This window comes from Megalopta genalis, chromosome 13, assembly GCF_051020955.1.
Source record: "Megalopta genalis isolate 19385.01 chromosome 13, iyMegGena1_principal, whole genome shotgun sequence".
NCBI lineage: Eukaryota > Metazoa > Arthropoda > Insecta > Hymenoptera > Halictidae > Megalopta > Megalopta genalis.
In genome coordinates this window covers 3172020-3199729 of record NC_135025.1, presented here as the reverse complement: position 1 = coordinate 3199729, position 27710 = coordinate 3172020, and the positions used below count along the sequence as shown (strand labels likewise).

Sequence of the window (27710 nt, the reverse complement as noted above, 5' to 3'; positions counted from 1 at the left end):
CTAACGATTGCTAAACGAAACAGCGTTTTGTTTATCCGCCAAGCTAATTAAAAACTGGCGATCTAATGGAAGATACCGCGTGTATAAAGATAACGTGCTACCATGTTGGAACGATGAACGAGGCGAAGAAAATGAATACGAGATAGTCGCCGTTAAACTGGCGCAACGTTCGCCTCGAAGATATACGAGTCATATTTTGATCACTGCTTAAGAAGATCCCCGCGAGGTTCGCGCAAAAATATACCACACTGCGAATTCCGGCGCGTGCTCTTTCCTTCGAGAAAACAGTTTCACCTTTCTTCGAGTAGACTTTACGAAGTAGCATCCGCTACGAATATGATTATACGATCCATAAACGGAGACGACGGAGGTAGTGTGTGTGTGAAATATCTTAGAAAACATGAACAATGTAGATGCATTATCAGGCGCATTTGCTGACGCATTTGCTGAAATAATAGAAGGTCTACGCGGTTGCATTATCTTTACGGCTTCGGGGTTAACAGTAGTCCGTATCGTGCGTGTACCTTATATTATAATTATATGTTATAATATATTATATATCATTTATCGTATATTGTAATATATTATGTATCGTACATCATACATTATAATATATTATATATCATACATTATACATTATATATTATATTTTAGTGTGAAATGCGTGTCTGAACATCATTAATTCGTCTAAATGAATCTTGGATACAATTGCGAAAGAAATCATAACTCAAAATGGTCAACTGATCGAACGAATCTCTGAACGCATAATAAAACTGACGAGGAACCAAAATAAATTCGCTCCCGTCGTTCTCCCAAAGCAACCGAAATCGGTAACATTATCACATTGCTCGATAGAATTAACGAGCAAACCCGATGAAACCGCGCGAGTGTACGTTGCCAAGACGATAGAGAAAACGCTGGGAACCGCGACATCATCCCCCGCATCAATAATTCGCTTTATCGAACGGTCGAACGAACCCCGAAAGAACCCCGCAAACATTTTCGAAACCTCGCACCGAAGCTGGATGCCCGCGCCGCGACATTAGACCGCGTCGAACGAAAACGTGGTATCATTAGCCTGGTCTCTCTGTTTCCAGGTCAGCGGCGAGTGGTGTCCCGGCTGGGAACCATGTAGAGCCGGGAGCGGTCCTCGGAGGGTCTGTGAAGCTCGCATTGTTCGGCGATCGGTCGTCGGATCGACGACGGCGCCGTTCGTCGACGGCGGTCCTCCGTCCGGGCGATCGCTTGTTACCGGGAAGCGGCGCTGGCAAGCGTCCCGTCCGCAGCGGGGAGAGACTTGGCAAGTGGCAACGGCCTTTACGACCGGCGAGAAGATGAAGGCCAGCCTGGTACGTCGGCTCGTCGGCACGTCCGTGACCTAAGGCCGGCGGTCGGGTCTCTTCCGGCCGAAGAGGAGCAGGAGAACAAGGCCAAGGGCAACGGGGTAGAAACTGGTCGGCTTAGCATGACGACGATCGCGAGCACCTCCGAGCCAACGGAGGTGTCCTCGGTGGACGTGACGACCCTGCTGACCGCGATCTCGACCGAGGAGAGCCAGTTCGGGAACGGCAGCTACGCGAACGACCAGAAGTGGTCCGTCCCGACGACGATCGCGAAGGGCTGCCTGCTGGGCTCGATCATCCTGACCGCGATGTTCGGCAACCTTCTGGTGATGGTGTCGGTGATGCGGCACAGGAAGCTGCGCATCATCACCAACTACTTCGTGGTCTCGCTGGCCCTGGCCGACATGCTGGTGGCGATGTTCGCGATGACGTTCAACGCGAGCGTCCAGCTGACCGGCCGTTGGCTGTTCGGCTACTTCATGTGCGACGTCTGGAACTCGCTGGACGTCTACTTCAGCACCAGCTCGATCCTCCATCTGATGTGCATCTCGGTGGACCGTTACTGGGCGATCGTGAAGCCCCTGAAGTACCCGATCATCATGACCAAGAGACTGGCCGCGTACATGCTGCTCGCCTGCTGGATCATGCCGGCGTTCATCTCGTTCGTCCCGATCTTCATGGGCTGGTACACCACCGACGAGAACAGCATGCACAGGCGCAAACACCCCGAGCTCTGCGAGTTCAAGGTGAACAAGATCTACGTGATATTCTCGTCGAGCATCTCCTTCTGGATACCGTGCACGATCATGACGCTCACGTACTTCGCGATATTCAAGGAGGCCAACAAACAGGAGAAGCAGATGCACAGCCGCATGGGGAACGTGATGCTGCTCAGCCACAGGCCCAGCAAGGACCTGAACAATCTGAACGGCGAGCTGAACAGCGCCGGTTCGTCGAAGACGCTCACCCTCAACGAGATCAGCACCGATCACCTCCACACGCCCACCAAGGACAAGAACATCATGAAGATGAAGAGGGAGCACAAGGCGGCCAGAACGTTAGGCATCATCATGGGGACCTTCATACTGTGCTGGTTGCCGTTCTTCTTGTGGTGCGTCTGATACATTCGGACCGTTCTTTTCCGATCCGTTCCGTTCCGTGATGTTCCGTGCTCTGTTCCGTGCCGTTCCGTGCCGTGCCGCGACGTGTCGGGTTTCCTCCGGTTGAACGCGGAATTGCGGATTTCCATAAGGCCGTTCGTTCAGCGCCGCGTGGAAATTGAGAAGGACTGTGTGCCGCGCGTGTGTGCATCTTGCTCGCGTAACGATCCCAATTGTTCTCGTTAGTTTCAAACGCAATTAGGCAAATACGTCGACGGGGGATACGCGGCTGTGCGGATTAGTGGGCGATCGCTGGCGACGCTCGCCGAAGATCTCAAAGGAATTCGGCTGTTCTGGACTAGCCTCGTCGATTCTGTTTGGCCACGCGGAGTTGCCGGGGGGGGGGGGTGGCTTTGAAACACCTCTTCGGGGTGCAGCTTATTCTATTTCAGATTCGTGGCCTTTGCAACGAGTGCGCAGATTCCATTGTGATCGGTTGCATCGTGCAGATCTGCGCGAAATGCTCTTGTTTCTTTTTCGTCCGAATTACTCGACGAAACGTTCTACAATTTGCTTCTTCGATTTGGTAAACGCATCTACAAATTGTGAGTGCAATTTCGAGTCGCATCTTGTTAAGGATCGCGTTGATTCGATTGATTTTGAAGTCGAAGGGGAAGATCGTATCGAAAGATTTTCTAGCATAATTTAGTGCACTACTTTCTCTCTAATTCGCACTCGGAGTGCGCGCAAAAGTGGACAATTTGGGAGAAGGAGATCCGATTGTTCGATAATTATAAAATAACGAAAAAATAATCGTATCTCCTTCTCCCAAATTGTCCATCGAGCGCGAATCAGGCAGAAATTACCGCACATAACGCAGGCAATTTGTATCTTGCACGAAAGAAGAAAAGATACCGTCCGGTTCTAAAATCGACGAAGACTATGAAAAATATTATAACACCACGTTTATATCGATTCCTCATCTAATTCCGCGCGTCTCCGGCTTCCGGCTGGACGAGGAGAACAAATCGCATGGACGGTTTATCGTTTGAAACGGTTGAATTTGACCGAAGTTTGTCTTCAGGTACGTGATCACGACCCTCTGCGGCGAGTCCTGTCCGTGTCCCGACATCGTGATCGCGCTTCTCTTCTGGATCGGATACACGAACTCGGCGTTAAACCCGCTGATCTACGCGTACTTCAACCGTGACTTCCGAGAAGCCTTCAAGAACACGCTGCAGTGTGCTTTCTGTTCGCTCTGCAGACGAGAGCCGTCCGACCTCGAGGCGCTCGATTTCCGTCGACCGTCCCTAAGGTACGATCTGGTCTGACACATTGAGGTACGCACTACATTCTATCGCTTTTCTCGTACCCTCTTTTTTCGCCCTATCCGTGCCCCCTCATTTCCGACGCCATTGTCTCGGAGAGCCTCGACGAGTTTTCTTCGACCAACGGAGCCTTTTAGGGCGCTCCGGCGACGCTTTCGAAAGGACGCCGGCTGGCTGCTGCGCTGTTCGCGAACACCCAGGCTTTATAGCTAGAATAATAATAGTATATCGACGATTTATCCGTCGATGATTTTACTCGTTGACGGAGCTTCCTTTTAGTTGAATTTTATAGAATTAAATAGGAGACTGTGTCGCGTAGAATTTTACAGCATTGCGTAAGATATTGTAGAGTACAGCATTTGACAGGATTACAGTGATTTCTCCCGGAAATGCCGAATTCTGAGTTGCTGAGAATTTCACTGGGATGGTCCTACGTCTATGTAATTTATTGCTACGTCGCTGCTGCTCGCGAACCAGGCTTTATAATTGGAAGTATATAATATATCGACGATTTATCCGTCGATGATTTTACTCGTTGACAGAGCTTTCTTTTAGTTAAATTTTATAAAATTAAGTAGGTCGCAAAGCGATATCTCCGTTATTTATAATGACACGCGGAAATGTTTAAGGAGATGTTTCATTCTCAGGAATTACGCGTTCCTCTTTGTTCGATAATTTTTTAGACACCCTGTAGAGCATGGAAAGACATCTCCGGCAGGCCGTAAACGTTTGTTTCTCTTCCAATTCGTAATAGAACAACAAACGATCTAGATTCGCCAAGTTCGCGCGTGCGACGCGGAAAGTCGTTCGAGAAAATGAGTCGCGTTTCCACGCATGATTTAATTAATGTGCCCCGATGTGCGAGTCGCTTTCCATTTGATAACTGGCGCGGCTCGCGTGCGACGTTGCACCTCGCTCTGCAGAATTGCACGTTACATGCTGCGGGAAATGCACAAAGCTCGCGCAGAAACACGCATTGGCGACGGGAACAGCGAATCGCGAGTGCACAAAAGTTGCAGAATAGAATCGGAACGAACGGAGTAATTGAAGCACGACGCGATAATTCAATTATATCTAGTTAAATAATATAATATAATATTCAATAGTAATTTAATTATATCTAGTTAAATAATATAATATAATATTCGATTATAATATTATATTATATTGTAACAGTGGAACTTAATCCTGTAACAATTTAACTTAATTTTTACATCGAATTCACGCAATTGAAACGCTCCCATTAAGCTGCTTCGAAACCTTGTAAAATATATGATTTATCGTCGCAAACGAATGTTAACGAGCTTCGTGCATAATACAATGAACACGGAGGAATTTCACGTGTATATTAACGCAATGATTAATGTGCCGGAACATACAGGGTGCCCTTGCTATAAGTTTTTCGTTACGAAAGAACGCCTCGATTCTCGCGCACACCTGCACAACGGTGAAGAAAAATCGTGCAGTACGAACTTGGACTGTTCTTACATTCAACGGTCCATCATCAATCTTCCCGCAGGATGTTTTCGCATGATGCACTGGACGGTAAATTGCGGAACCTTCTCTGTGTCGAAAATACCGCGAATTGCGATGTCCGTTCAGCGAACGGAAAATTTGTTCAGCAATCCGGACTGCGTACAGTTTGGGAACGCCGGTGAAAAACTTGTGCGGCCGCTGGAGGGATCGCCGTAAAACCGAGTGATTAGAAGCGGGGGAGGACATCGCTTTTAATTCCGCGGGTTGAAAGTAGGGCGAGCCGGGCGCTAAACTTTTTCGCGCGAATGCGAGCATAACTCAGGAAACGCGTGCTCCTTTTCTGCGCTCGAAAACGCGACGCCGCGGAGGAAAGGCATGTAAAGCGTGTACAAAGCGTATAAGTATACAAAGTTAAAGTACATAAGTATCAAAGTTAAAATATCCAAAGAATATATAAACAACCGAGGTACATAAATAATGGAAATCGTGGGTTTCTTTCGCTCCGAGAGGTCCGATCGCGAGACTACCTCTTTCCCCATGAAATTCTAATGGTTTCCCGACGAACCCGCGATTCATCGTCGCGCAGAGAAACACCGTCGCGAGCTTTCCTCGCGAACTTATTTTTCTCCACGGCCGGCGACACCTTGATCATTACCTTTTGTAGGATCAAAGAGACTGGAACTTCGTAACTTCGATTATTAGAGACGCTTGGTCTTTGACGGGGCCCGATAGCGAATTTCATGAGCGTTTGCTGCTGCTGCGCTTCGACACTGCGAAGATCGAACGTGCTGTTTCCATTTATTTAGTCGCTCGGCAGTGTTGAGATAGTTCGTCGCGTTTGTTTCCCCGAGGAAAGAAATGTTTGATCTTCGGAACGGAGAACGCGCGAAATTGTTTCCAATATAAAGTGTCTCGTTGGTCGAACGTTACTGTAAAAATGGGTCCGGCGAGGTAAGCAAACGTTTTTTTACCGGTTCGGTATCGATTTAACCCCGCGTTCGAGGAGCCATGATTTCGCCAGCGCCGGGAATTCGGGCGCAGCGTTTTTTCGCATGTATTTTCGGTGCTGTTGTTTTTAACCCTTTCATGGACGTAATATGAATTTTCGAAGCAATTGGGACGTTCGTTTAGCATAATTTTATCATATAACGATGCAGATGTTATTCGCTTTTCTGTTATCTTTCATTTTTCATCCCTTGCAATGTGGGGTGTTTTGTACTATAAAATTATTGTACTATAACTGTATTTATTCGAGCCTAATTTCTATGCGCGCGCTAAAAGCGCGAGGCTTAGTTCCCAGTGCCTGTGAAAGGGTTAAGAAAATGTGACAGAGAATCGATTTTTTGCAAACGTTTACGCCGGAGAACCTCTTGAATTTAATCGAGCAAACGTTCAAACCCGGTTTCAGTTTCTCTGTGTCCTCGCCAGCGATTTCGCCAGTAAACTCGCGATGAAACGAAACGAAACGAAGGAAACGCTATTAAATTTCCCATTTTACAGGCCACCGAAACGTTTGCGAACTGAAAATGCACAAAGATCCGCAGTTTACTCGAAAACCGTGCCGGGGAACTTTACGCGAGCTCGTGTTTCGCAGAAATTACAAGATTAGCAAAAACGTGCGCGCAAATTAAAAAAATTTGCTCGTGTTGCAAAGAAATAAACATTCGCAGTTATATACCGAATTAGATTGTGTGGAACTTTACGCATACTGTTCTCGTATAAAAATTCACAGTTCGTTCGATGCTGGACCGTGGAAATTGTATGCGAACTTACTCACTTCGAAGAAACCGTCGTCGGGATAACAATCGAGACAGATTTTAATTCCTCTTTTATTCTTTTTGACGAAAGAAACAAACGAAGCCGAACGAAATTTTATCCAATTTTACAAATCCCTTTTACAATCGCTTCCTGCTGTGTGAATTTAAATTTTAGTCTGCTGACTGGGACGTATACTTTGTTGTTGGCGTTAGTAATTGTTCGCTGTCTGCTTAATTCAGCCACTAATTTATCATTTTACTGCAACATAGTATCCATATTAGTTTAAACTATACTATATATTATGTAATATATTGTATTATAACATTGTACGATATTATACTTTATTTATTATATTTATTTTATATATTAATTTATATATTATACTTTTTGTTTTATTATATTATACTATATTATATAAATTACATTATAACAAAATCGTAATTGCGAAACTTTAACCCTTTTGTTAAATGTCTTGATTTCTGCCGATAAATTTTTACTTCCCTTTGTATCTTCATCTAATTGTTATAGAATACATTTTAATCGTTCATAGAATAAGCTTGAAAACATTGTATCGTAGCGCAGTTCTCAAATATATGCACCTATTCCTTTAGTGGAATCTCTGACACCATAAGTTCTCTACCAACCCCCTCTGAGGGTTGTTGATTAAATCATTTCATATACGTGACGTCTTTGCAACATGCAAAATCGCCCAATCGGCAGATCGAAATTTACAAAAATCGTTGTACGCTATAAATGTCTACCTTGTACAGTAAATTCTCCCTAATTGACGCTCAGCTTGTACAATAATTTCTCCCTAATTCGCGCTCAGATTTCGCACAAAACTGGACAATTCCGGAAGACTAGATACGATTGTTCAAAGCTTCTACCTTGTTTTTATAATCACCGATTGTGAACAACTATAAAAATGAGACGCAAGGCTCAAATATGAGCTCAATCAATGCGCGAATTAGGGAGAAACTACTGTACACGAAAATGGACGATTCGGGAAGAGGTGACACGATTTTAGCTGATATTATTAATTTGACTATTAGGTGATATTATTTTAAATCTTCTAGATTACCGATTGTCAGCAACTACGAAAACCAGCCGCAATAATAATCGTGTCTACTTTTCTCGAATCGTCCATTTTCGTCTCCAAGGCGAGCGTCAATCAGGGAGAAATTTACAGTACCGCTAACGAGCCGCGAAACCGAGCAAACTGTATTGGCGGCGATCTCTTTTTCTGCTTGCAGGTACGACGACCGCACTAAGAGTATATACTCGGAGACGTACGTCAAGCACACCGACCGACGAAGATCGAGCGAGTATGGTAGCAGTCTCTGAGATGAGACGGGAGAGCAACTTTATACGTTAAACTGTATTCGCAATAAGATACGCGTAACACGTGCATACGCCCACCAATACATCCGTACCGTCATCCACATGAACTCGCACACGGAATACGCGCGAGCGCGCGTCCCATACACACGTACACGCGCACACAACACCCAAACCAACGATGTGTCGAGTGAACAACCACGTTGAACGCGTAGACTCGCGACCACAGAGATTCTCCGTTACGTTGCCAAACCAAAAAGACAAGAAACACACACACATGCATACGTACGTACGTACATGCATACACGCACAGGCGCGCGATAAAAAGCGAAAGGAGGAAAACACGAATCTGAACAGGTACTCGCATCCTCGACAATTTCGAAACGGTCCCGTGTATTTTCGGTTTCGAGAGACCCAACGGTGACCGTCCTCGAGCTGCGCGAAGCCCTCTGTTCGTGTACGGCCATTTTTACAAAAGCAAAAATATATATATACATATATACGTTCCTAGAAAAGAAACTCGCAACGATTGCGAGGTCGTTGATGATTTTGCGCCGATGCTTCCACGATTGCGAATGCAGTAATTTTTCCGTAATTCGCGCTCGGATTGCGCAGAAAAATTGACGATTTTGAGAGAGGTGATACGATTATTCGAGCCTTGCGTCTCGTTTTGATAATTGTTGACAATCGGCAAGCGTAAAAACGCGAGCCGCGAGGCTCGAATAATCGCATATTCTCTTCCGAAATTGTCCGTTTTTGTGCGCAATCTGAGCGCGAATTAATGAGACATTAATTACTGTACCGATGGGGCTCGATTTCTCAACGGTCATCGTGTGACATTTATATTGTTTCGTTCGTTGAAATCGAAGCTGGAATGTCGAGAGCAGACCGCAGACGCTGCGATCAAAATTTCGTCGGATTTGTAAAATTTGATCCTGCTGTGTTCGAGATTATTATACTGTGCAAAATGAACAAGCTAAGACAAAACGTGAGCCTAAAATTCAATGGAAATAATGCGAGAAAGCGAAAGTGCACGGTTCGCGTGAAACTGCAACGGAACTGTGATATAAAATTGATGCAGAATTGATGCAAAATTATGCAAACGATGCAACAGAAAGGACAAAAGTATCCAGCCAATGAACAATTGAAGAGAAACAGTGCGACCAACGGAAAAAGAGTGCAACAACGAACGAGTCAACATAGAATTAACGCTAGAACATTACAAAAATATTTCCAGGAGAAATTTCGATACACTTGCCCGTTGAAGTATATTATCATAAAATAAACCGTGCGAGGTTTAAATAAATCCACTCTCGGCATTGTTATAAAACAATATACATCATCCACGTCCAGAGCTCGGGGCAGTTCCTGCGTTAAACGGAAACTCTGGAACGTATATAAAGATACAGAAAAAAAACAAAGCAAAACCGCGTTCCTTGTGCACAAAGAAACTAGAATACGGCGCGGATCGTCTTGCAAAATTGCATCTCGGCACCCTCGTTCGCGCATTTAGCAGTGTCTGGCGGTTCTGCGTCAAAGACAGTCGCGGCTGGCTCGCCTCCAATCGGCTGATTAAAAATTAAATCGAGGAGGACGAGAGTCGGAGGGCGGGAACGCGCGTTTATTGTCGCGTCTTATAAATAGCGGATCTCGGACAAAAGACAGTTCGGGAAAACCGGAAGTACACGGGGCCAGGGAGGACAGGAACATTGCCAAACGATCGTAGATAGAGGCACGCCGGACAGGTAGCCGCGTGCACGCGTTCGGCGCATGGACCGCGCCGCTATTGTCGGAGAGATAACGGCAGTAAATTCTCCCTAATTAGCGTTCGGATTGCGCGGAAAAAGGATATAATTCGAGAAGAGGAAGCCTCGCGGCTCGTTTTCCACCGATCGTCGATAACTATGATAAACGAGTCGCGAGGCTCGAACGATCGCGTCTCCGCTTCCCAAACTGTCGATTTCCGTGCGCGATCCGAGCTCGAATTAGGGAGAAAAAAAATTGCTGCAAATTCTCCCCAGTTTTTCTAGGAGCTCGTGAACAAAAATCGACAATTTGGAAAGTGTAGACACGATTATCCGAGCCTCGCGTCTCGTTTTTCCGAGCGTTGAATAATCGACAGCCGTAAAAACGCGAGCCGCTCGAACGATCGCGTCTGCTCTGCCCAAATTAGGGAGAAATTGCTGCGTCGTCGAGCGACGCTTCGAATGATCGGGGCAGGGATCGACGGATCGAGGATCCGAGACCGTCTCGATCTCGACGGTTGTCCCGTGGGAACGGCGGGACGACGAGCGTCTCGTCGAGCCTCGATCTCGTTCTCGCGAAGCTAGCTGCCGTTTGACCGAGAAGACGCCGAGGATGATGATGTCCGATTGGGTGGCCAGGTTCATTAGCTCTCGAGTCCCACTCGGCTCGGTCTCGTTCTGCTTGCTGCTGCTCCCCAACGCAAACAAACCGGAAGGCGGATATCGCGAGGATCGTATAAACGGCCGCGTTTGATTGGCAGCTCTCCCGGGGCCGGAGTGGCGGGCTCCGAGTCACCGCGGGCAATAAATAAACAGCCGAAGGCGGTCGGCTTCTGGTATCTGTTATTGGCTCCACGGTGAACCCCTTAAACTGCGGAACGTTTGGATAAGAGATCAACCACCGTGTACGAATCGCGGATTCTCCCGGCGCGCGCTGATGGACCCGTTTCGTTCCCCGATCCCCCGCCCACCGCCAGGGAAATCGCTTTTTTTCCGGGACCATCCGCCTATCCTAACGTTGCCGGCTAGATCGACGGGGTGTCCGACGAACGCGAACTCGAAACGCGGATCGTACGAACCGTTTCTCCGTTTCGCAGCTCGTCGAACATTTCTCGAGCCGGCGGAACAATTTTTCTCATTGTTTTACTTTGAATCGCTTCTGGAATAATTATGGCACACCCTGTATAACTTATTTCGCTCGATATACAGGGTGTTCCATAATTATTCCTAAAGCCATTCAGAGTATTGATATACGTTCGCTTGATATACTTGTACGACGCGGGAATAATTGATGCGAATATCGTCGTTTCTTCGTCCCTTATTTGTCTTCGATTTTCATGCAAACGGTACCAGCTTCTTGCTGAGTCGAAAATGGCGGTCGAAAATTGCATCTTCGGGTGCTTTTTGTAGCCTCTTCTGTCGAATGAACGGAGAACAGAGAATCCGAGATTCGTGCGCGCTGTTTCCCCTATCGAACGTGACAGGAGAATCGTTGTTACCGCTGTTTCTCATTGATGTTATTTATTATTATCGATGGAAAAAATACTCCGCGCGACACGTTACATGACAATTATACCCGTTTTATTCGCGACGCTGTTGCGTTATTATCGAATCCCCGCGTTCAAGCGGACGCGGCATACCAAAGAGATTGCGTGCCAGATCGTTATTGTTACCGTTGTTGTTTAATTAATATTATTTATCGCCGGCGGAACGGTTGTCGAACGGACGTCCGGACAATTATATCCGTCGGTTTTAGATGTGAACGGTCGCGTCGGTTCGACGGATGGGATCGCAACGACACGCGGAACGTTTCATTCTCGTCGGATTTCTTTCCTTCGAATTCCGTGGCCGCGGCAAACGTTCGCGATTCGCAAACTGGGAACGGAACACCTCGGAATCTTCGTTGATTCTCGTTTGAAAAAAAACGTGTCCGTCCCACGGATCGCACAGAGATGTTGCTGCTTCGTTTCTACGAATTTTATCGCGAAGATTCTCGTCACGGAAAAAGATGATACTTAAATTATTTATTTATTTCTTTCTCGGTGGAGCGAATTCGATGCTCGGTCGATACGAAGGTATTTTTATGTTCAAACAGCACGATAAGCTTTTGTTCTCATTGTTATGCGTAACGGTATCGACGGAAATTTATCATTTATTGGATATTTATTATTTATGTATTTATCGAAACGCGAGCTCTAGGCGCACGAGATTTTGGTTCGATATTTTCGATTTAATCGCGTAGCTTTAATCATTGGAAACGCGTGCTCCACACACACATACACATGTACACTGTGTGACAAAGAAATTCCCATCGGTTGCTGCATCGTTGAAAATTTGAGTTCGCGAGGGCAAAGTGTAAATATTCTTTTCGTCGGAACTCTTTCGACCGAATTTATCATTTCATTGTCAAATCTCGGCGGAATCACGCTTCTCGTTAGATCGCAATCTAGAGACCTCGTGCCCCGATCGGTACCCTAATTTCTGTCCCAATGAACACCGAGACGCGCCGATTTTCCAATTAATTTGCCGCTGCACGATCAAAAGCTAATTTAACGCCGATGCGTGTTAAAATCGAACGCGTCGTTTTCCCGAACGCGAACGCAATGAACTTTCTCTCGTTGATCGTCGAAACGAGATCGACTTTAATCCACGCTCTTCGAACGAACGATAATCAACGTGTGCTCGCGTCGAAAAAAATCACTGTCGTCGAGTAAAAAGATGTTATTTTTCTTTTTTCTTTTTGTTCTGTGCGTGAAACCGTAGACAGTTCGAGAAAGTCGATCGAACGGCCCACTTGATCGTAATTTAATTTATTCGAACGTATACTTTAGTCGTTAATTAACTGTAATTCGCCACGCGAAGAGTCTATTGTTCGTATATATACATATATATATTTTATACCTCTAACCGTGTAATCGTCGTCCGTTGAGTTCGTTTTTACCAAGTCTGAGAATCTTATTTATGACGCCGTTGGTTTTTTTTGTTTTCCTTTTACGTTACTTTGTTTCGGTTTTCTTTCTTTCTTCTTTTCTTTTTGTTTCTTTTTTTTATATACATATATAATACGTATATCTCTACATATATGCGATTCACCGTTTCTCTGTGATAGAATGTATTAAAGTAACAAGACAAAAACAAAAAAGAAAAGAAAACAAGAATTATCCACGATAACGTTGTACATAGTTTGTATATAATGTCGCTCCACGGGGGCGTTCAGTTGCAATAATTGAAAGTTAATACAGCGTTTCTTCCGTGATCGACCTATTAGCTTGTAAAAGATGGAGAAAAGAAGCGGTGAGAAAGAGAGAAAGTGAGAGAGAGAGAGAAAAAGAGAGAAAGAGAGAAAGAGAAAGCAAGGGAGAAGAGAAGGCAACACGTGGGGAAGAAATGTTCGGTCGGCGTATTAACAATCAAAATGCGTGCCGAGCGTAGTGTAAAAATAAGCGAGAAATGACAATGCGTGGAAACGAACGTTGTACAGCGACGTTTCGATGATTCGGTGCGTGATCTGTGTAACGCGGTGTCTCGCCGTTGCAAACGAAGCCGTTTGCACTCTCTCGTTACGTACGCATGTCGTTGTCGAAACACGAATACCTTTTTTTCTGTTCCGAATGTACGAATTCTGTCGCCATTTTCCTTTGGAACAGCCAAACGCAGGAACGTGTTGGCGAGGTGAATGCGAAATCTCACGGAATACCGCTGGTGTGTCCGGCATCCTGAAACTGAGCGGAACAGCGAAAACCTGGGCTTTCAATCAATTCGTCCCCTCCTTCTGACTTTGATTACAGCTCTCTGTCCCCGCTCTGTAATCGCGTTTCATATACACTGTGTTACTACGTGCACAGGGTGTCCAAAAATTATTGTACAACCGGGATTCTGGGATCCGAGTGTTCCTGGGATCATCCGAAGCAACTTTTTCCTTTAGAAAAATTTTCTTCGAGGCATCGTTCACGAGTTATCAACGAAAAACCCTGACGCCCCGCCCTCGCGACCATTGCCGCTGCGTCAGACGGCCAGCGCGACGCGCGATTGGCCGCGAGGGCGGAGCGCCGACAGCTCTCGCCTCTCGTTGGTCGCCGTTTTTCGTTGATAACTCGTGAACGATGCCTCGGAGAAGATTTTTGTAAAGGAAAAAGTTGCTTGAAATGATCTCAGGAACCCCTCGCTTCCTTCTCATAATTTTGGGACGCCCTGTATCGCAATTAATACGTTGTTATTCGAAGACTGCGAATGTCGCGCGTGCAAGCTTCTATTTTTGTATGCAAGATTCGAAGAAGCGTTGGTTCAGTGAGACGATATTTTTTATAGGATTTTCTCGAACGAATCGAGCACCGTAATGAATTTCTCATTGTATTCTGAGTTCGATCGTTTTCTAGGAACTTCAACGAGCTGCGATTATTGTAACGGATGATGCGTGCTGCTCTCTATAAATCACGACGCGATTATAGAGCGGGAACCATTTTTCAGCAGGCTACGTTCGCGTGGTCGAATTCACAGCGATCGGTTTCACGAGTTTTTTTTAGCAAAGACGCTTCGTTATAGACGCAAATTTTCTAGTCAGTGGAGCACACGCGGAACGATTTGTAAATATTAGTTTGTTCCAACGGTCGCGTCTTTCTCTTTCGTTAGTTGAAATTGTTAGAACGCCATTTGTTCGGTAATTTCTCTTGGTTTTGGGATGGAACACGTTTCTCCGAGATTGGCTAGAATTCTTTTCAAAAAAGAAGTAAAAAAAAAAGAAAAATGCGAGGTTCCGTTTGTTTTCGTTGCTCGAATTCGGGATACCGAAAATTTGCAATAGTTCACCGCAGACGACGGAGGTATAAAGAGAACAAAGAATGCACAAATACTGCAAAGCGCGCTGGAGGCGTTGTTTTATGCGATTTTTCAGCTCAATCAACTTTATAAGTGTTTTGTATTGTTTGTAATAGTTTTATTGTAAATTTTAATAACCGTAATGTAATTATTTTATTGTAAAAATTGATCTCCCCCGATCGATCAAAACCGTTTATTGTCGCTCCTTGTTTCTCTATTTTTTATTCCCTTCGCTTTATTTTGTACATGGAGTGTATGAATTAAAAAAAAAACAGAAAAGAAACGCTTTCGAGTTATGTTGCATACTTATGTCTCAGTTCGCAAGAAAAGCAAAGAAAAGAAAAACATGATAAACCGTCACACATTCCGAATGATTTTCTGTCTCGTTCTCGCTTCGTTTCTTTGTATGAATTTCCAGAAAATAAAATTTGATTATGATTCAGTAACAACAACCGGTGACCCCATGCTTCTTTTCATCGACACATCAACATACTTCGAACACCACGATCACATCATCATCGTACAGTCATCGGCGATCTTTATTTGATGAGAAAGCGAAGAAGCACAGTCTAAGACCAAATTACAAATTTCTTATTTAATTGCTTATTTAATTGAACGTTGTCGATACTGGTATCTCGAAAAATCGAGGTTCGCTTTTGTTTAATAAATACGAGTGAGTTGAATGAAATTGCATTTTGCAATTTCCTAGTTGAAAACAGCGACATATAAATTAATATTTCATTATAGATTGCTCATTCGCGGATGTTAACGAATGTTATAAATAAAAATGGAGATACAAGTCTCTTCGATGATTGCTACCAAAATAAATAGAATAATTACTTGCAGGAAAGTTCTATTAATTTTTCATTACGATCAGTTCAACTTTTCTGTTCTTTTACTTCCTGAAATATAGGCACGTTGTGTTATGTCAATAATTAATTGATACAGTAAATTCTCCCTAATTCACCCTCAGATTGCGCACGAAAACGGACAGTTTGGAAAGAGGATTTATAATTGCTGATTGTCGACAATTATAAAAACGAGGTTTATATAATGTATAAAATTATAAATAATGTATTATAAAAAATCGTTCCTCTTCTTCCCAAATTGTCCATTTTCGTCCTCGAGCTGAAGGACAATTATGGAGAAATTCCTGTTCTCTGCTGTCGCTGAATATTGAAATTCTCGTCTCGTCGCTAATTGTCGCAAAATTAAGCTGCTAATTCTGAAAAAAATGCCATCGACGTCTAACGAAAATAAGTATAACAATCTCTCCGGTATTTTCAGTGGAAGTTTCTCGGTATTTCCATCGATATCGTTAGCGCTATTATTACTGGAAGTCGAAAGACGCTTTCCTACGGCAATTACCGCGAAATTAAACGGAACAGCAATTTCCAAGGTAATTCGCCTGATTGTTCTACTCTTTCGTCCGGCGCCACCGGTGATCGGGAGGAACGCTGAAATATCGGGGCACGATTCTCCTCGGAATTTGTTTAGCGCGGCCGCGGAACGTGATAAGGCGTGCGCGACTCACGTAACGAACTGCTTCAAAGCTGCTCGTTCCCTCGAAGCAGGACAAATGAAATTTTTGTTCAATGAAAACACGACGCAGTCCGCGGAGCCACGTGCACGCGGATCGAACGATCACGTTCGCCGGCTGAGATCATAAATGAACCGTTGCCGAGTTCTTTTTACGAGCTCTTTACGGTCCTCCGTTTATGCCAGTTACTGCGGGCTCGCGCATCGCGACGACTCCCCCTTCCCCGCGATCATTAATTCGCCGTCGAGTAATAAAATTTTCCTCGGCACGTTTTCCAAAACGTTTTCGCACGGCTGTGAAATACAGGCCCGTGCCGCGTCGAACGTTTAATCGTCGCGAAGGGACTGCGAAACCATAAAAAACGAAAATATTCCAAGGTTCGTTCCCTTAAAATCTTTACGGTCACGAGAATCCGTCAATGAAACTGTGTTAAAAGTAATTTCTCTGCTATTTCATGAGAAAATTATCGATCGAATGAAAAGCATACGCTAGGATAAACATGATTGATATAATCATGATAACGTTTAGAGCGCATATTTTTAGATCGCCGAAACTTACCGAGCATTACAATCAAAACTTACGAGCTGTTCGACAGACGCGGTATTAATGGATGTCCCAAAATTGTGGTTCTTCCGGGAGATAAGGGTTCCTTAAGTCATTCGAAGCAACTTTTTCCTTTACAAAAATTTTCTACGAGCCTTCGTTCACGAGTTATTAATTAAAAACACCGGCCAATGAGAGGCGAGAAGCTCAGTTCTGCTGATTGGCTCGGTCCTCTCGCGTCAGCAGAGCTCGCCTCTCATTGGACAGTGTTCTTTCGTTAATAACTCGTGAATGGAGCCTCGGAGAACACTTTTGTAAAGGAAAAAGTTGCTTCGAATAACCTCAGGAACCTCTCGTTTCCCGGAAGCACCATAATTTTGGAACATCCTGTACTATAGCCATGAAATCCGTATCAACGTTCACGGAGTTTGTCACGCGAACTTTCTGACCGGATGAGATCGGATAATATTAAGAAAACTTTCTTTCTTTTTTCATGCTAATAAGATGACATTGAAAATAAGCTCTGTCCGACAGACGCAGTAATTTTCGTTCAGTAGCTAATTTCTCAAAGAGGTTGCTTTTTGAAAGTTCCTATCGACGACGCACAAAACGCGAACAATTTAGTGAACAATTTTATTGTACAAAACGAAGTTAGTTTGTACGTTTTGTGATAATTAAGAGTAGATTCTTTTTCACTTGGCACTGCATCGACAGGCAACATGAAACTGCCAAACCTTGACACCGTGTAAATCTTTTCATTAGTCGAGCAACTAATGCGAAATGAACAACAATAGATCCTCAGAATATACAATTCACTTTGGGAAACGACCCACTGATTCAACATTTTCATTTTATTCATTTTAGAATGTATAGTTTTCTAAGCCATCATTTTCTACTTCTCTATGTTTTAAAGTGAACATTTCGGTTCGTTTCAAGATATAATTTAGTGATTTAGTATTTTCTGATTATACATTTTAAAGTATACAAATTTTATTTACCTTAAATTATTTACCTATTTTACCTTAAATTTATTCACCTTTATTCACCTTAACAAAGTAATTCATCGTTCTTTATTTCTGTATATTGAAATAAACATTTCGTTCACAGTAACCTTTTATAATAAACATTTTTACTCACTTTAGTCTCAATTTTAAGATATACATTTTCGATCGCTGTAGAAAAGAAGCATAATGAAGCATAAAATAACATTCTTGTAAATACGTTACATACACACATTGCACATGTTAAACATCTACAACATAATTTTTAAGTTCGAACGTTCGTTATATGCATATTTATATTCTTCGAATGCGACACTTCGTTGTTCTATTTCTACATTTATTTATTGTAATTCGCGGTCTTTCCTTATCGAAATTACGGCGTGTCTTGTATTTAGAAGCTCCGAAAAATCAGCTCTCACACGCTTTCCAAAATTCGCCATTAATTTTCCGTTTAGAGACCAACAAATTGCTTCGCTGCGATCAGGTAAATACAAAAATGATGTCAAAAATTAGAACGAATCTCCATTCGTGCTAAACAATTGAAAATCACGTGGACAATTATGCGATTCGCTTGCGATTATTTCGTGTCACAATTTATTTGCCTAATTCGGGGGAGCGTGGAAGGGTCGAACGATCAGAAATCGCGGCGTTTCGACGTTCGAACGAGCCGCCGCAGGGTGGAACGATGCGGAGAACACGAAGAAACGCGTAAACCCCGAAAATTCGGGAGCAAGCGAGGTCGCGACACGACCGCGAGGATCGCGCGCGAGGGGCAATTAATCGAATCGATGAGCGCGACAGGCCCCCAATTCGGATAATTATCCCGGCTAATCGAAGCCACCGGGGCCGATCTGGAGGAGGACGCGGCAACAGGCTGACGCGGGCGGGATTCAAGACTCGGAACCGCGTAAAAACTCGGCTTCAATTCGCCGGGAGCCTGGCCGGTGGATCGAACGAAATGCGAATTAAATATCTTGCTAGCGTAAATTGGCGGAGGCGTGGATCAATTCCGCCGTGCACACCGTTGTGCAACGTTTGCCGGCCATTTTTCTGTCCGGTTCTTTTCTTCCGGAGATTGCAGCGGGAACGAGGCCGCTCGTTGCTCCTTTGGAAAGATCTAGCGAGCCAATATTGTCTCGTCGGACTAGTTTCTGTGTTTTTCTTTTACAATTCCTGATGTTATTAAAACGTCTCTTTTTATGAGCAATTTTTAGATATATTTCTTTATCGAAGCGTATATTATAATAGAAATCGTACGAAGTTTGCATAAATCCAATATAATTATTGTTATGGAAAAGTGAATCGAAAGAACTGCATTTACATTAGGTATTCCATTAATTTTACCGAACAAAAGATAGAAAGAACTTTTCAGCTTTCGTCGGCAAGACTTTCCTGCAATTGTTTTACTCGTTACGGTATTCGAAACGACTACAGAATGTCCTAAAATCATTGTACAAGTGAGAAATGAAATTCTTTAGGACATTTGAAGTAACTTTTTCCTTTACAAAAATGTTCTCCGAGGCATCGTTCGCGAGTTATCAACGAAAAACCCTGACGCCCCGCCCTCGCGACCATTGCCGCTGCGTCAGACGGCCAGCGCGACGCGGCATTGGCCGTTGGGCGGAGCGCTGGTCGCGCTCGCCTCTCATTGGTCAGCGTTTTTCGTTGATAACTCGTAAACGAAGCCGCGGATCGCATTTTCGCAAAGGAAAAAGTTGCTTCGAATGGCCTCAGGAACTCCTCATTTCTCGCTTGTACAATAATTCTGGGACACCGTGTAGAGAGAAGCGCCTCGATCCCGTGCAAGCTCGTCGACACTCGATTCCTATTCTCGTTCGCGCTGAGTCACTGTGATTCAGGACGATTAGCAAGCAATAATACGATAATGTGTGTGATAACTAAGTAAGCTGTCTCGGATCTCTACGAGATGATCGTTCATAATCGTTTCTTTGTAACGCCAACGGCGAAACGGGTCGGCCATAGACCATTATCGGACACACGCAGACATTTTTCATAACGGATCGACCGGGCCCTGTGTCGGTCACATTTCAGAATACATTTCACCGGAGACGAACGAGCCTCGAAGACTAAACGTACTTTCTAGCGTAGGTATTTTAAATGTGCCGCAATAATATATTATACGGGAGACAATGTCTCGAAACGATATGGCGTTCGGAAGCATGTGATCGGAGATGATTTAGCGGTTTGCGTCGCACGTCGAGAAGAATAAGCTCTATTCGCGGAACGAGCGCGTCGAAATCCTGGGAAACGATTCGCCGAACGTTGTGCAGTAAATAATTATACGCTGATTAACACTCGGACGACGAGCCTCGGATTTTTTCGATTAAATATATTTTTATTTATGTAAATATATAGACACGATTAACTCTGATTCTAAATTAATTTTAAATATATATTATGTGCAATTAATGTTTAAATAAACGTAAAATTAAGGTCTGTCGTTCGAGTGTTAGCGACCATTTTTTTCTTCTATACTAATCAATTGATGCGTTAATGCTTTTCACGAGTATTTATCGAACTGCGTTAAGAATCATTATGGTAGAAATCGTTCGTATTTGTTAACAGGTTTGTAAAATAAATAACGTTATTTTATAAATAACGTTAACGTTTTGAAATTTGCTGAACGGCGACGCGACGAACGTTTTCACCGTAGAAACCGTTTTCACAACGGTGGTTGCGGAGGTGTTCAACGGGAAACGCAGAACTAAACGCAACAAATCGCGCGATTGCGTAATTTATTACGGGCAAGCGAATTATTATTCTTTTCGATGTGTAATATTTCCGGACCGTAATGCGCGCCGGTGCGTTCGCGCGGAGAAATTGCGAACACAGAGCCGACGCTGATTGAATATTTAATATTAAAGTACGACACTATTGAGAGCACGGCTCGATCGAACACCGATCGCTGAAATAACCGTGCGAGAATTCGTGCGGAATTCCGTTGCACATTAAAAAGCAACGAAAACGTGTATTCATAAACACGAGATTACGGTTTATCTTTATTCGAAACAGCCTTGAAAGGAAGAAATGTATTATACTTATATATGTAACTTTAATTCGATGTACAATATAATTTGTTACGTCGGTTTAGAACAGTTTGGAACAAGATCGCTGTTATTGGCTTCAATTTGTATTTATGATAATCTAAAATAAAATCATCACACTCGAGATTGTCTCACAGTAATAGTAATATTATAATATATTATTAATATTAATGTTATGTGTAATAATATTAATATTAAATAATATGTTAATATAGTAATATTATATAATATATTATATTATAATATTAATATTAAATAATATATTAATATTATTAATATTATAATATTATAATAATAATATTATAATATAAACTGTAAAGTTTATACTTTATTTTCAAAAAGAATTCTTCATGAAAACAGTTGTTTTTCTGCAGACAAAAATAATTGGAAATACTCTAACGCAATCATTCTTTATCACGTCAATGCAATAACTGTTCAATAAAAGAACAAACTACAAACGCGGACGAGCCGATCACAATAACGTAATAGGCGTCAGGGTTTAATTAATTAATAACTAAAAGGAAATCGATCCACAGTTCCGCTAGAATATTCCAGCATTGTATCGCGGAGCAATTATGCAATTTATCACTGTTCCAACGGCGAGCTCATTAGTTTGCTTCATTTAAGATCGCTTCGTTTATCTGCTAATGATTCTCATCGGCGAACAATAACGCCGTCGCTCGAACAAGTAAATTTATTTACGAAAAAAACGAACCGCCCGGTGTTGTCTCTGTGTTCCGCAATTTTTACCGTGGTGCGCGGACGAGAGCGATCCAGCGGCCGGTGGGTACGATCACTTGCGAAATCGAGGATAGATCTCGAGAGATCGTGATCGCGGATCAGACACTATAGACAATCAGAACGCGTGTCGCGAATTAAGCCGCGGCGCGCGATCGTAATTCTCGCGATGTTTCGCCCTTTTGCATCGTCGATCGTGTGTTCGTGGGGTGCGTCACGTGACGCCGCAACGTCGACGACGATAACGATAATAACGGTAAGCATAATTATTAACGATAACAGAGTGAATCGTCGCGGGCGATCGGACGCATGATATTTACGCAATAACGCGAGGACTAATTCGTGGCGTGGGAGAAGCGAAGACCGTTCTATGTCCTTGTAAATAAATAAATGTATAAAAAAAAATAAATTGTCATCGTATAGCGATCACCGATATTGTAGCTGGATATGCGATTGTATTTTAAATGTCCACCATTTCTTTTTGTTATCGCTCATTTCACGGAGATCGGTCGAAATAAAGATTGTTTCTTCGACGGATTGTCTTGTCTATGCCACCCTGCCAACCCTTCCAAGTATCCCGTTCGAATCACGACGTCCGATGCTGTTCCTGCAAAGTCATTCGGCTGTCGAAAGACTCCGATGAGCGAAACTTTGCCTTTCGTTTGAGTAGTTGCGGTGCTTTAACCCTTTCATGCACTGCCAACTTCCGTACGCTTTTAGAACGCTTGTGGACACCGGGCTCGAATATTTTCAAGTATATTTGAAAATATTTGAGCCTGGTGTCCATACGCGTTCTAAAAGTGGATGATATAATATAATATATGATATTAAATAATATTAGATAATGTCAATGGAAATAAAAATAAAAATTATATAATATTAAAGTTATACAATGTAACATAATATAACACAAATATTCTATAACGTTATATTTCAAAAACATAGTGGAAACGTGCTGCCATCTGTACACAATAATTGATACACCGTCGGCTCTGATAAAACAAAAAAAAAACAGATCGCCCGCAGCGATGAAAAGTTTGGCCACCCCTGTTCCCGTCGAAAGCGCAACGTTCGAAGCGTTCGGTGTCTGACCCGACAGCATAAATTGACCCCGGCTTTGCCCCGCGTTATCCGTGAAATCCGAAGAAACGTCTCGTCTCGGCAGCCTCCGTACCGCGGCAGTCATCCTTGATTAGCATCCGTCGTCCTCCTTACGACAGTTCCCGGGCGACTGATTCGTCACACACGGCGTTTAATGAAATTCCTAAATTCAACGGTAAAACGAGGCGGGCTCGCGGCGTGGCCGTTGCGCATTGCAGCAACCCCACTACGGAGCCACGCTCCGAGCTGCATGTATCTAATGCAGCAGCTGGCGTGCATTGCAGTTACAATTCTACGAAGCCCGGCCGCCCCCTTTGATTGCGCCGCGCGCCGGCGACAGTTAATTGCCGGGCTAATTCTTGTCTTTGTCGTGTCTTCGGGGTTGGATCAGCCGCCGCCGGGACGCTGATTAATTATGGGAACAAAGTCCCCCCCGTGGGCGTATCAATTACCTGAGGAATAAAGGTTCGTGCAAGGAGGAGTATCGCGTTGCGGTAATTTCTCCCGGAAATGCCAAATTTCGGGGTGCCGTGAATTTCCCGTGAATGAATTTCCTGTGCTGATCCTACGCCTGTGTGGTTTATCGCTATGGCGAGGCTAAGGGTCGACGGAGATCCCGGAAGGCGGCATAAAATGGTCACGGAAGGGTGCGAGACAGGTAAGGAAAACCGCGGGGCTTCGAGAACGAATCGTGTCTTTCCCTGCGCCTATGTAATTTATTGCTACGTCGATGCTACGTCGAATAGGGTCAATTCCCTTCGAATCGTGGCGTGTGGCCTCCGAATTGCCCTCGAATCGTGTCACGTAGCCTCCGAATTGCCTTCGAATTTCCTTCGAGTTTCCTTCGAATTCCCTTCGAGTTTCCTTCAAATTGCCCTCGAATCGTGGCGTGTGGCCTCCGAATTGCCCTCGAATCGTGTCACCTGGCCTCCGATTTTCCCTCGAATCGTGTCACGTGGCCTCCGAATTGCCTTCGAATTCCCTTCGAGTTTCCTCCGAATTGCCCTCGAATCGTGTCACATGACCTCCGAATTGCCCTCGAATCGTGTCACGTGGCCTCCGAATTGCCCTCGAATCGTGTCACGTGGCCTCCTATTTGCCTTAGAATCGTGTCACGTGGCCTGCCATTTGCCTTCGAGTCGCAGCAAAAAATTATAAATAAAAAAACTCAAGTCACCGTTTTTATTCCAGCATTGCCACGTAGATGGTTGCAAGCGGAGACATCGGCCGTAACCGGTCGACGATTTAGCGAGCCCGGATTTCAACGGTTGCAACGGTTGCAGCGGTTGCAGCGCATCATGGGTCGCGAGCACCGAAAACTTGCATTTTAATTTGGTCGTCGGAACGCGGCGACCAGGGGGCAGCGGTTAAAAATCAGCGCGGCTGGAAGGACACGGTTTTCGGCACAAAGGGAATTAGGTTGATCCGCGGCAACGAACAAGCCGGTTCATGGTTTCTCATCGGAGCACACGAAACTTAATCGCATTGAGCGTTACGGCTAATAGGATTGCTTTCCGCGAAAACTGCACATATATCGGCACGGGGGCATGTAATTATACCGGTATTGTCAGCGAACTGTTACGAGAGACAGCTAAAGAGGGGCCCCCGCCCGGCTTAACAACGTTTCCTCGTTACTCCGTATTTGCTTTCCCCATCAAACTCTCCGGCCACAATCTAATTTAGTTTTCATTCGTAGACGTAACAGCGCCCGTGACTAATAACGCCGGATTCCGCTGTCTCGCTGTGCCTTACAGCTTCCTCTCCATGCTCTCTCTCTCTCTTTTTTGCTTTCTCTCTGTCTCTTTGTCTCTCTCTTGCTCTGTTTCTATCTCTCTCGCACCCGCGATCCATCTCTCTCCCTCGCTCCTGTTTATAATTGAACGCATTTTATTACTTGCTTAACCACAAAGCTTGTTAAACGCCGCGGCTCGTCCGCAGAAATCCGCCGGTTTACCGTCGCTATCCCGGAACGTTTCGCATCAAAGCCGCTTTCCGTTGCTGCGAACTATGCCGGCGAACTTAGGCAATTATCGGACGCCGGATTTTATAGATACAATTCGAACAAGATACGTTCAAACCTAGCGTTTATAACACTATGGGCAGAAGATAATCCGTATTGTACGGCAGGGAAGTTACGACCGGGGTCGAAAGTAGCATTGTAGATCATTTAAAATGCACTGGTATTGTTATATTGCTATTTTATGATTAATTGTGTAAAACTACTGTTACGGCGTGCAGATTGTACATTTTGATTCGTGGTTGTTATTTGAATCGTGCTGATGCGCAATTTACGTTGTGGACTATCGTCGATATCTATAAATTACTATCAAATACTTTATCACAAAATAATATATATATATATATATATAATATGTTATACATAACATATTGTATATATTATTTTGTGATAAAATATTTTACGTATAAATAATTTATATATACAAAGTATTTTATAGTAATTTATGGATATCGAAGCATCATTTTCGATCGTCTTCAATTGTTAAAGGGGGAAACAAGATCCTAGACAATTGAACCGTGAAATCAATTAGGATCCCAGGCACTTATGGCAGAAATATGCAGCTCGAATGGAAACCAGTGCAGCAATTTTAAACTTTTGTCAGTTGCATTATCTTCGATTCGTCCAAATCGACGCGGACAAATTCGACAAAAGTTCGCAGAGTAATAAAAGCAATGAAACGAAAGAATATCTATACACAGCCATAATTTCGGTTTCCACCTGGTTGTCACGCGACGCTCGCGTGCGTCACTGCCAGCGCAGCCACGGAACTAATTAGAGGGTAATAAACGAAGCTTTCCCGATTCGCCGGTAAAATACATCTCCGTTGTAATAATCGCTCGTCTCCTTCCTTGTTCGGCGACAAGGGGGTCTCACCTAAACGGCGAACAATGCGCAACAATACCTAAATAAATCTTGGCGGCGCGCGGCATCGACGGAACAATCGTTGATCAGCCTTGATTTTTCCCTTATGATTACTATTGTTTCCGTCGGAATCGCTGCTGCCCGTTCGTCCTTGATTAGATATTCAAGGTATCGGTTCTGGCACCCTCCCCCGTTCCTCCCCCTTTTCCATCGTATCGTCCCGTCGAATCAGTCGAAAATCGGATTTCTCACGGCAGTTCGTTCGCGAGAGCCCGGCGAATAAGAATCGCCGGCCGCGTAATTGAGTTACGACGCGAGGCGATCCGGCTGCATAAACAAACTCGATTTGTCTTCGGTCCTGGACTCGCGAGCACGCGAGCGGACGCGCCGCGTTTTCCGCGCGGAGCCGGCCGGATCCCGCGGCGCCGGAAAACGCGGGGCCAGAGCCGGAAGGAAGGGCGAACCGTGGAGAGGAGAGGAGAGTATCTATAACCGTGAGCAGGCTGAGAAACACGCCGACGCGGCCCGAGAATCTTAATGAACTGTATTCCATTTCGAGGGTGTCAAGGGAAGCTAAATGGAAAATAAATGGAAATGGGGACCGTGCTGTGCTGCCGGTGCTCGAGACGGCTCCAACGTGCCCCCGAGTCTTGTTGATTATGTGCAATTTCTCGCGAGACCCTGCCACTCGCATACACCGGCCTGGCTGCCATCGATTCGCGCGATTCGAGCCGCTCGCATAATCGATCCTCTTCGTCCGCATAATCGATTCTCCTTCGTTCGCATAAACGGTTCTCCTCGTTCGCATTGTCGAGCGCGAACGGGTTCCACGCAGGATATTCGACGTTTCTCTCGCTTTTCTCGCGACCGACGCGCAAAAATGCGCGTTTCCTTGCGGAATTTCTCTCGGAAATTACGAATTTCGGGTCGCTGTGAATTTTCCTGTGCTAGGCCCACGCCTGTGTAATTTATCGATGCGTGTTTATTGCCAAGGATCGATGGAGTCGGTCAACCGTGCGACGCGAATTCCCAGAAGACGATGCAAAAGATTGCTTCGAGTGCAAAGGGTTAATATACACCGGCATGCTGACCGCCGTCCTTTTCGCCGACTGCCCCGAGTCTCTCGAGCCTGATCGCGACTTAGTATTCCCGGATTCGCCGGTTTCGATTCCAGCATCCTAACACTTCCGGGCGAAATTCCTGCACCGCGTGCGCCGCGTACGTTGTCGACGGCGAGACCGCGAGGACGTCGAAATGAAAATCGATTTTCATAGTCGCCGGAACGGAGCGGCCCGTAAAATCTTTTTATCCGTCGACGCGAGAAGAAACTCCGGGAGCACCGAAGCTAGAGACACGCCGTTGCGGGAAGACCGGATCGAGGGTGCGGATGCGGGAATCCCGTGCAACGAGGCCGCGTATGAAGAAGAATGAAGGGATTCCGTAACTGCGACAGGAATTTACGGTAACGCGAGATCACGGAACGAAACGAGTCCGTGTTTCGTACGATTTCGAATAACATCTCGCCTTCCTCCTCCTTCGCCCGCGTCCCTTCCCGCCGCCGTTGGTTTAGGAGCCGCGGTCGTTAAGGACGAAGATAGGGAAGAAGAGAAGAGGCGCGGAATTGCAGGGAATACATCGGCCGCGCGAGCAGAATTTCTTGCGAGACTATCGAATCCTCAATCTTCCGGCTACTCCATCAGTTTTCCCCGCCCACTCCCTCCGCCCTGTCGAACAATTCATTGCCTTAAGGTTGCGCCGCCGTTCCATTATTTTCCGCCGTTCTTCATTTCGCCCCGGCGTTGTTCCACGTCCCGAACGAGATTTGTTTCCCAGGTGGGTTCCTGATATTGGAACACGGTGACTCGCGAATTTCTTTGCGGACCGGCGCCGTGTTTCCGTTCGGCTTCGGATCGGGCGTTGATCGATTCGGAGTTTTTC

At 44.8% G+C, this 27710-nt stretch overlaps 1 protein-coding gene across 5 annotated transcripts in view; it reads left to right on the top strand.

Annotated features, from left to right (window-relative positions):
- Positions 1-22323, top strand: part of LOC117224433 (octopamine receptor beta-2R) — a 205213-nt gene extending 182890 nt beyond the window's left edge. For 2 of the 5 annotated variants that reach the window (XM_033477379.2, XM_033477378.2), the window contains 3 exons: positions 1098-2454; positions 3528-3758; positions 8259-22323. In XM_033477379.2, coding sequence (XP_033333270.1) covers positions 1466-2454; positions 3528-3758; positions 8259-8349 — 1311 coding nt within the window. In that variant the 5' untranslated portion in view covers positions 1098-1465 and the 3' untranslated portion in view covers positions 8350-22323. Of the gene's footprint in view, positions 1-1097; positions 2455-3527; positions 3784-8258 lie in introns of all 5 variants that reach the window. The other 3 variants (XM_033477381.2, XM_033477380.2, XM_033477382.2) reach the window with 3 other exon arrangements.
- Positions 22324-27710: the final 5387 nt, after the last annotated feature.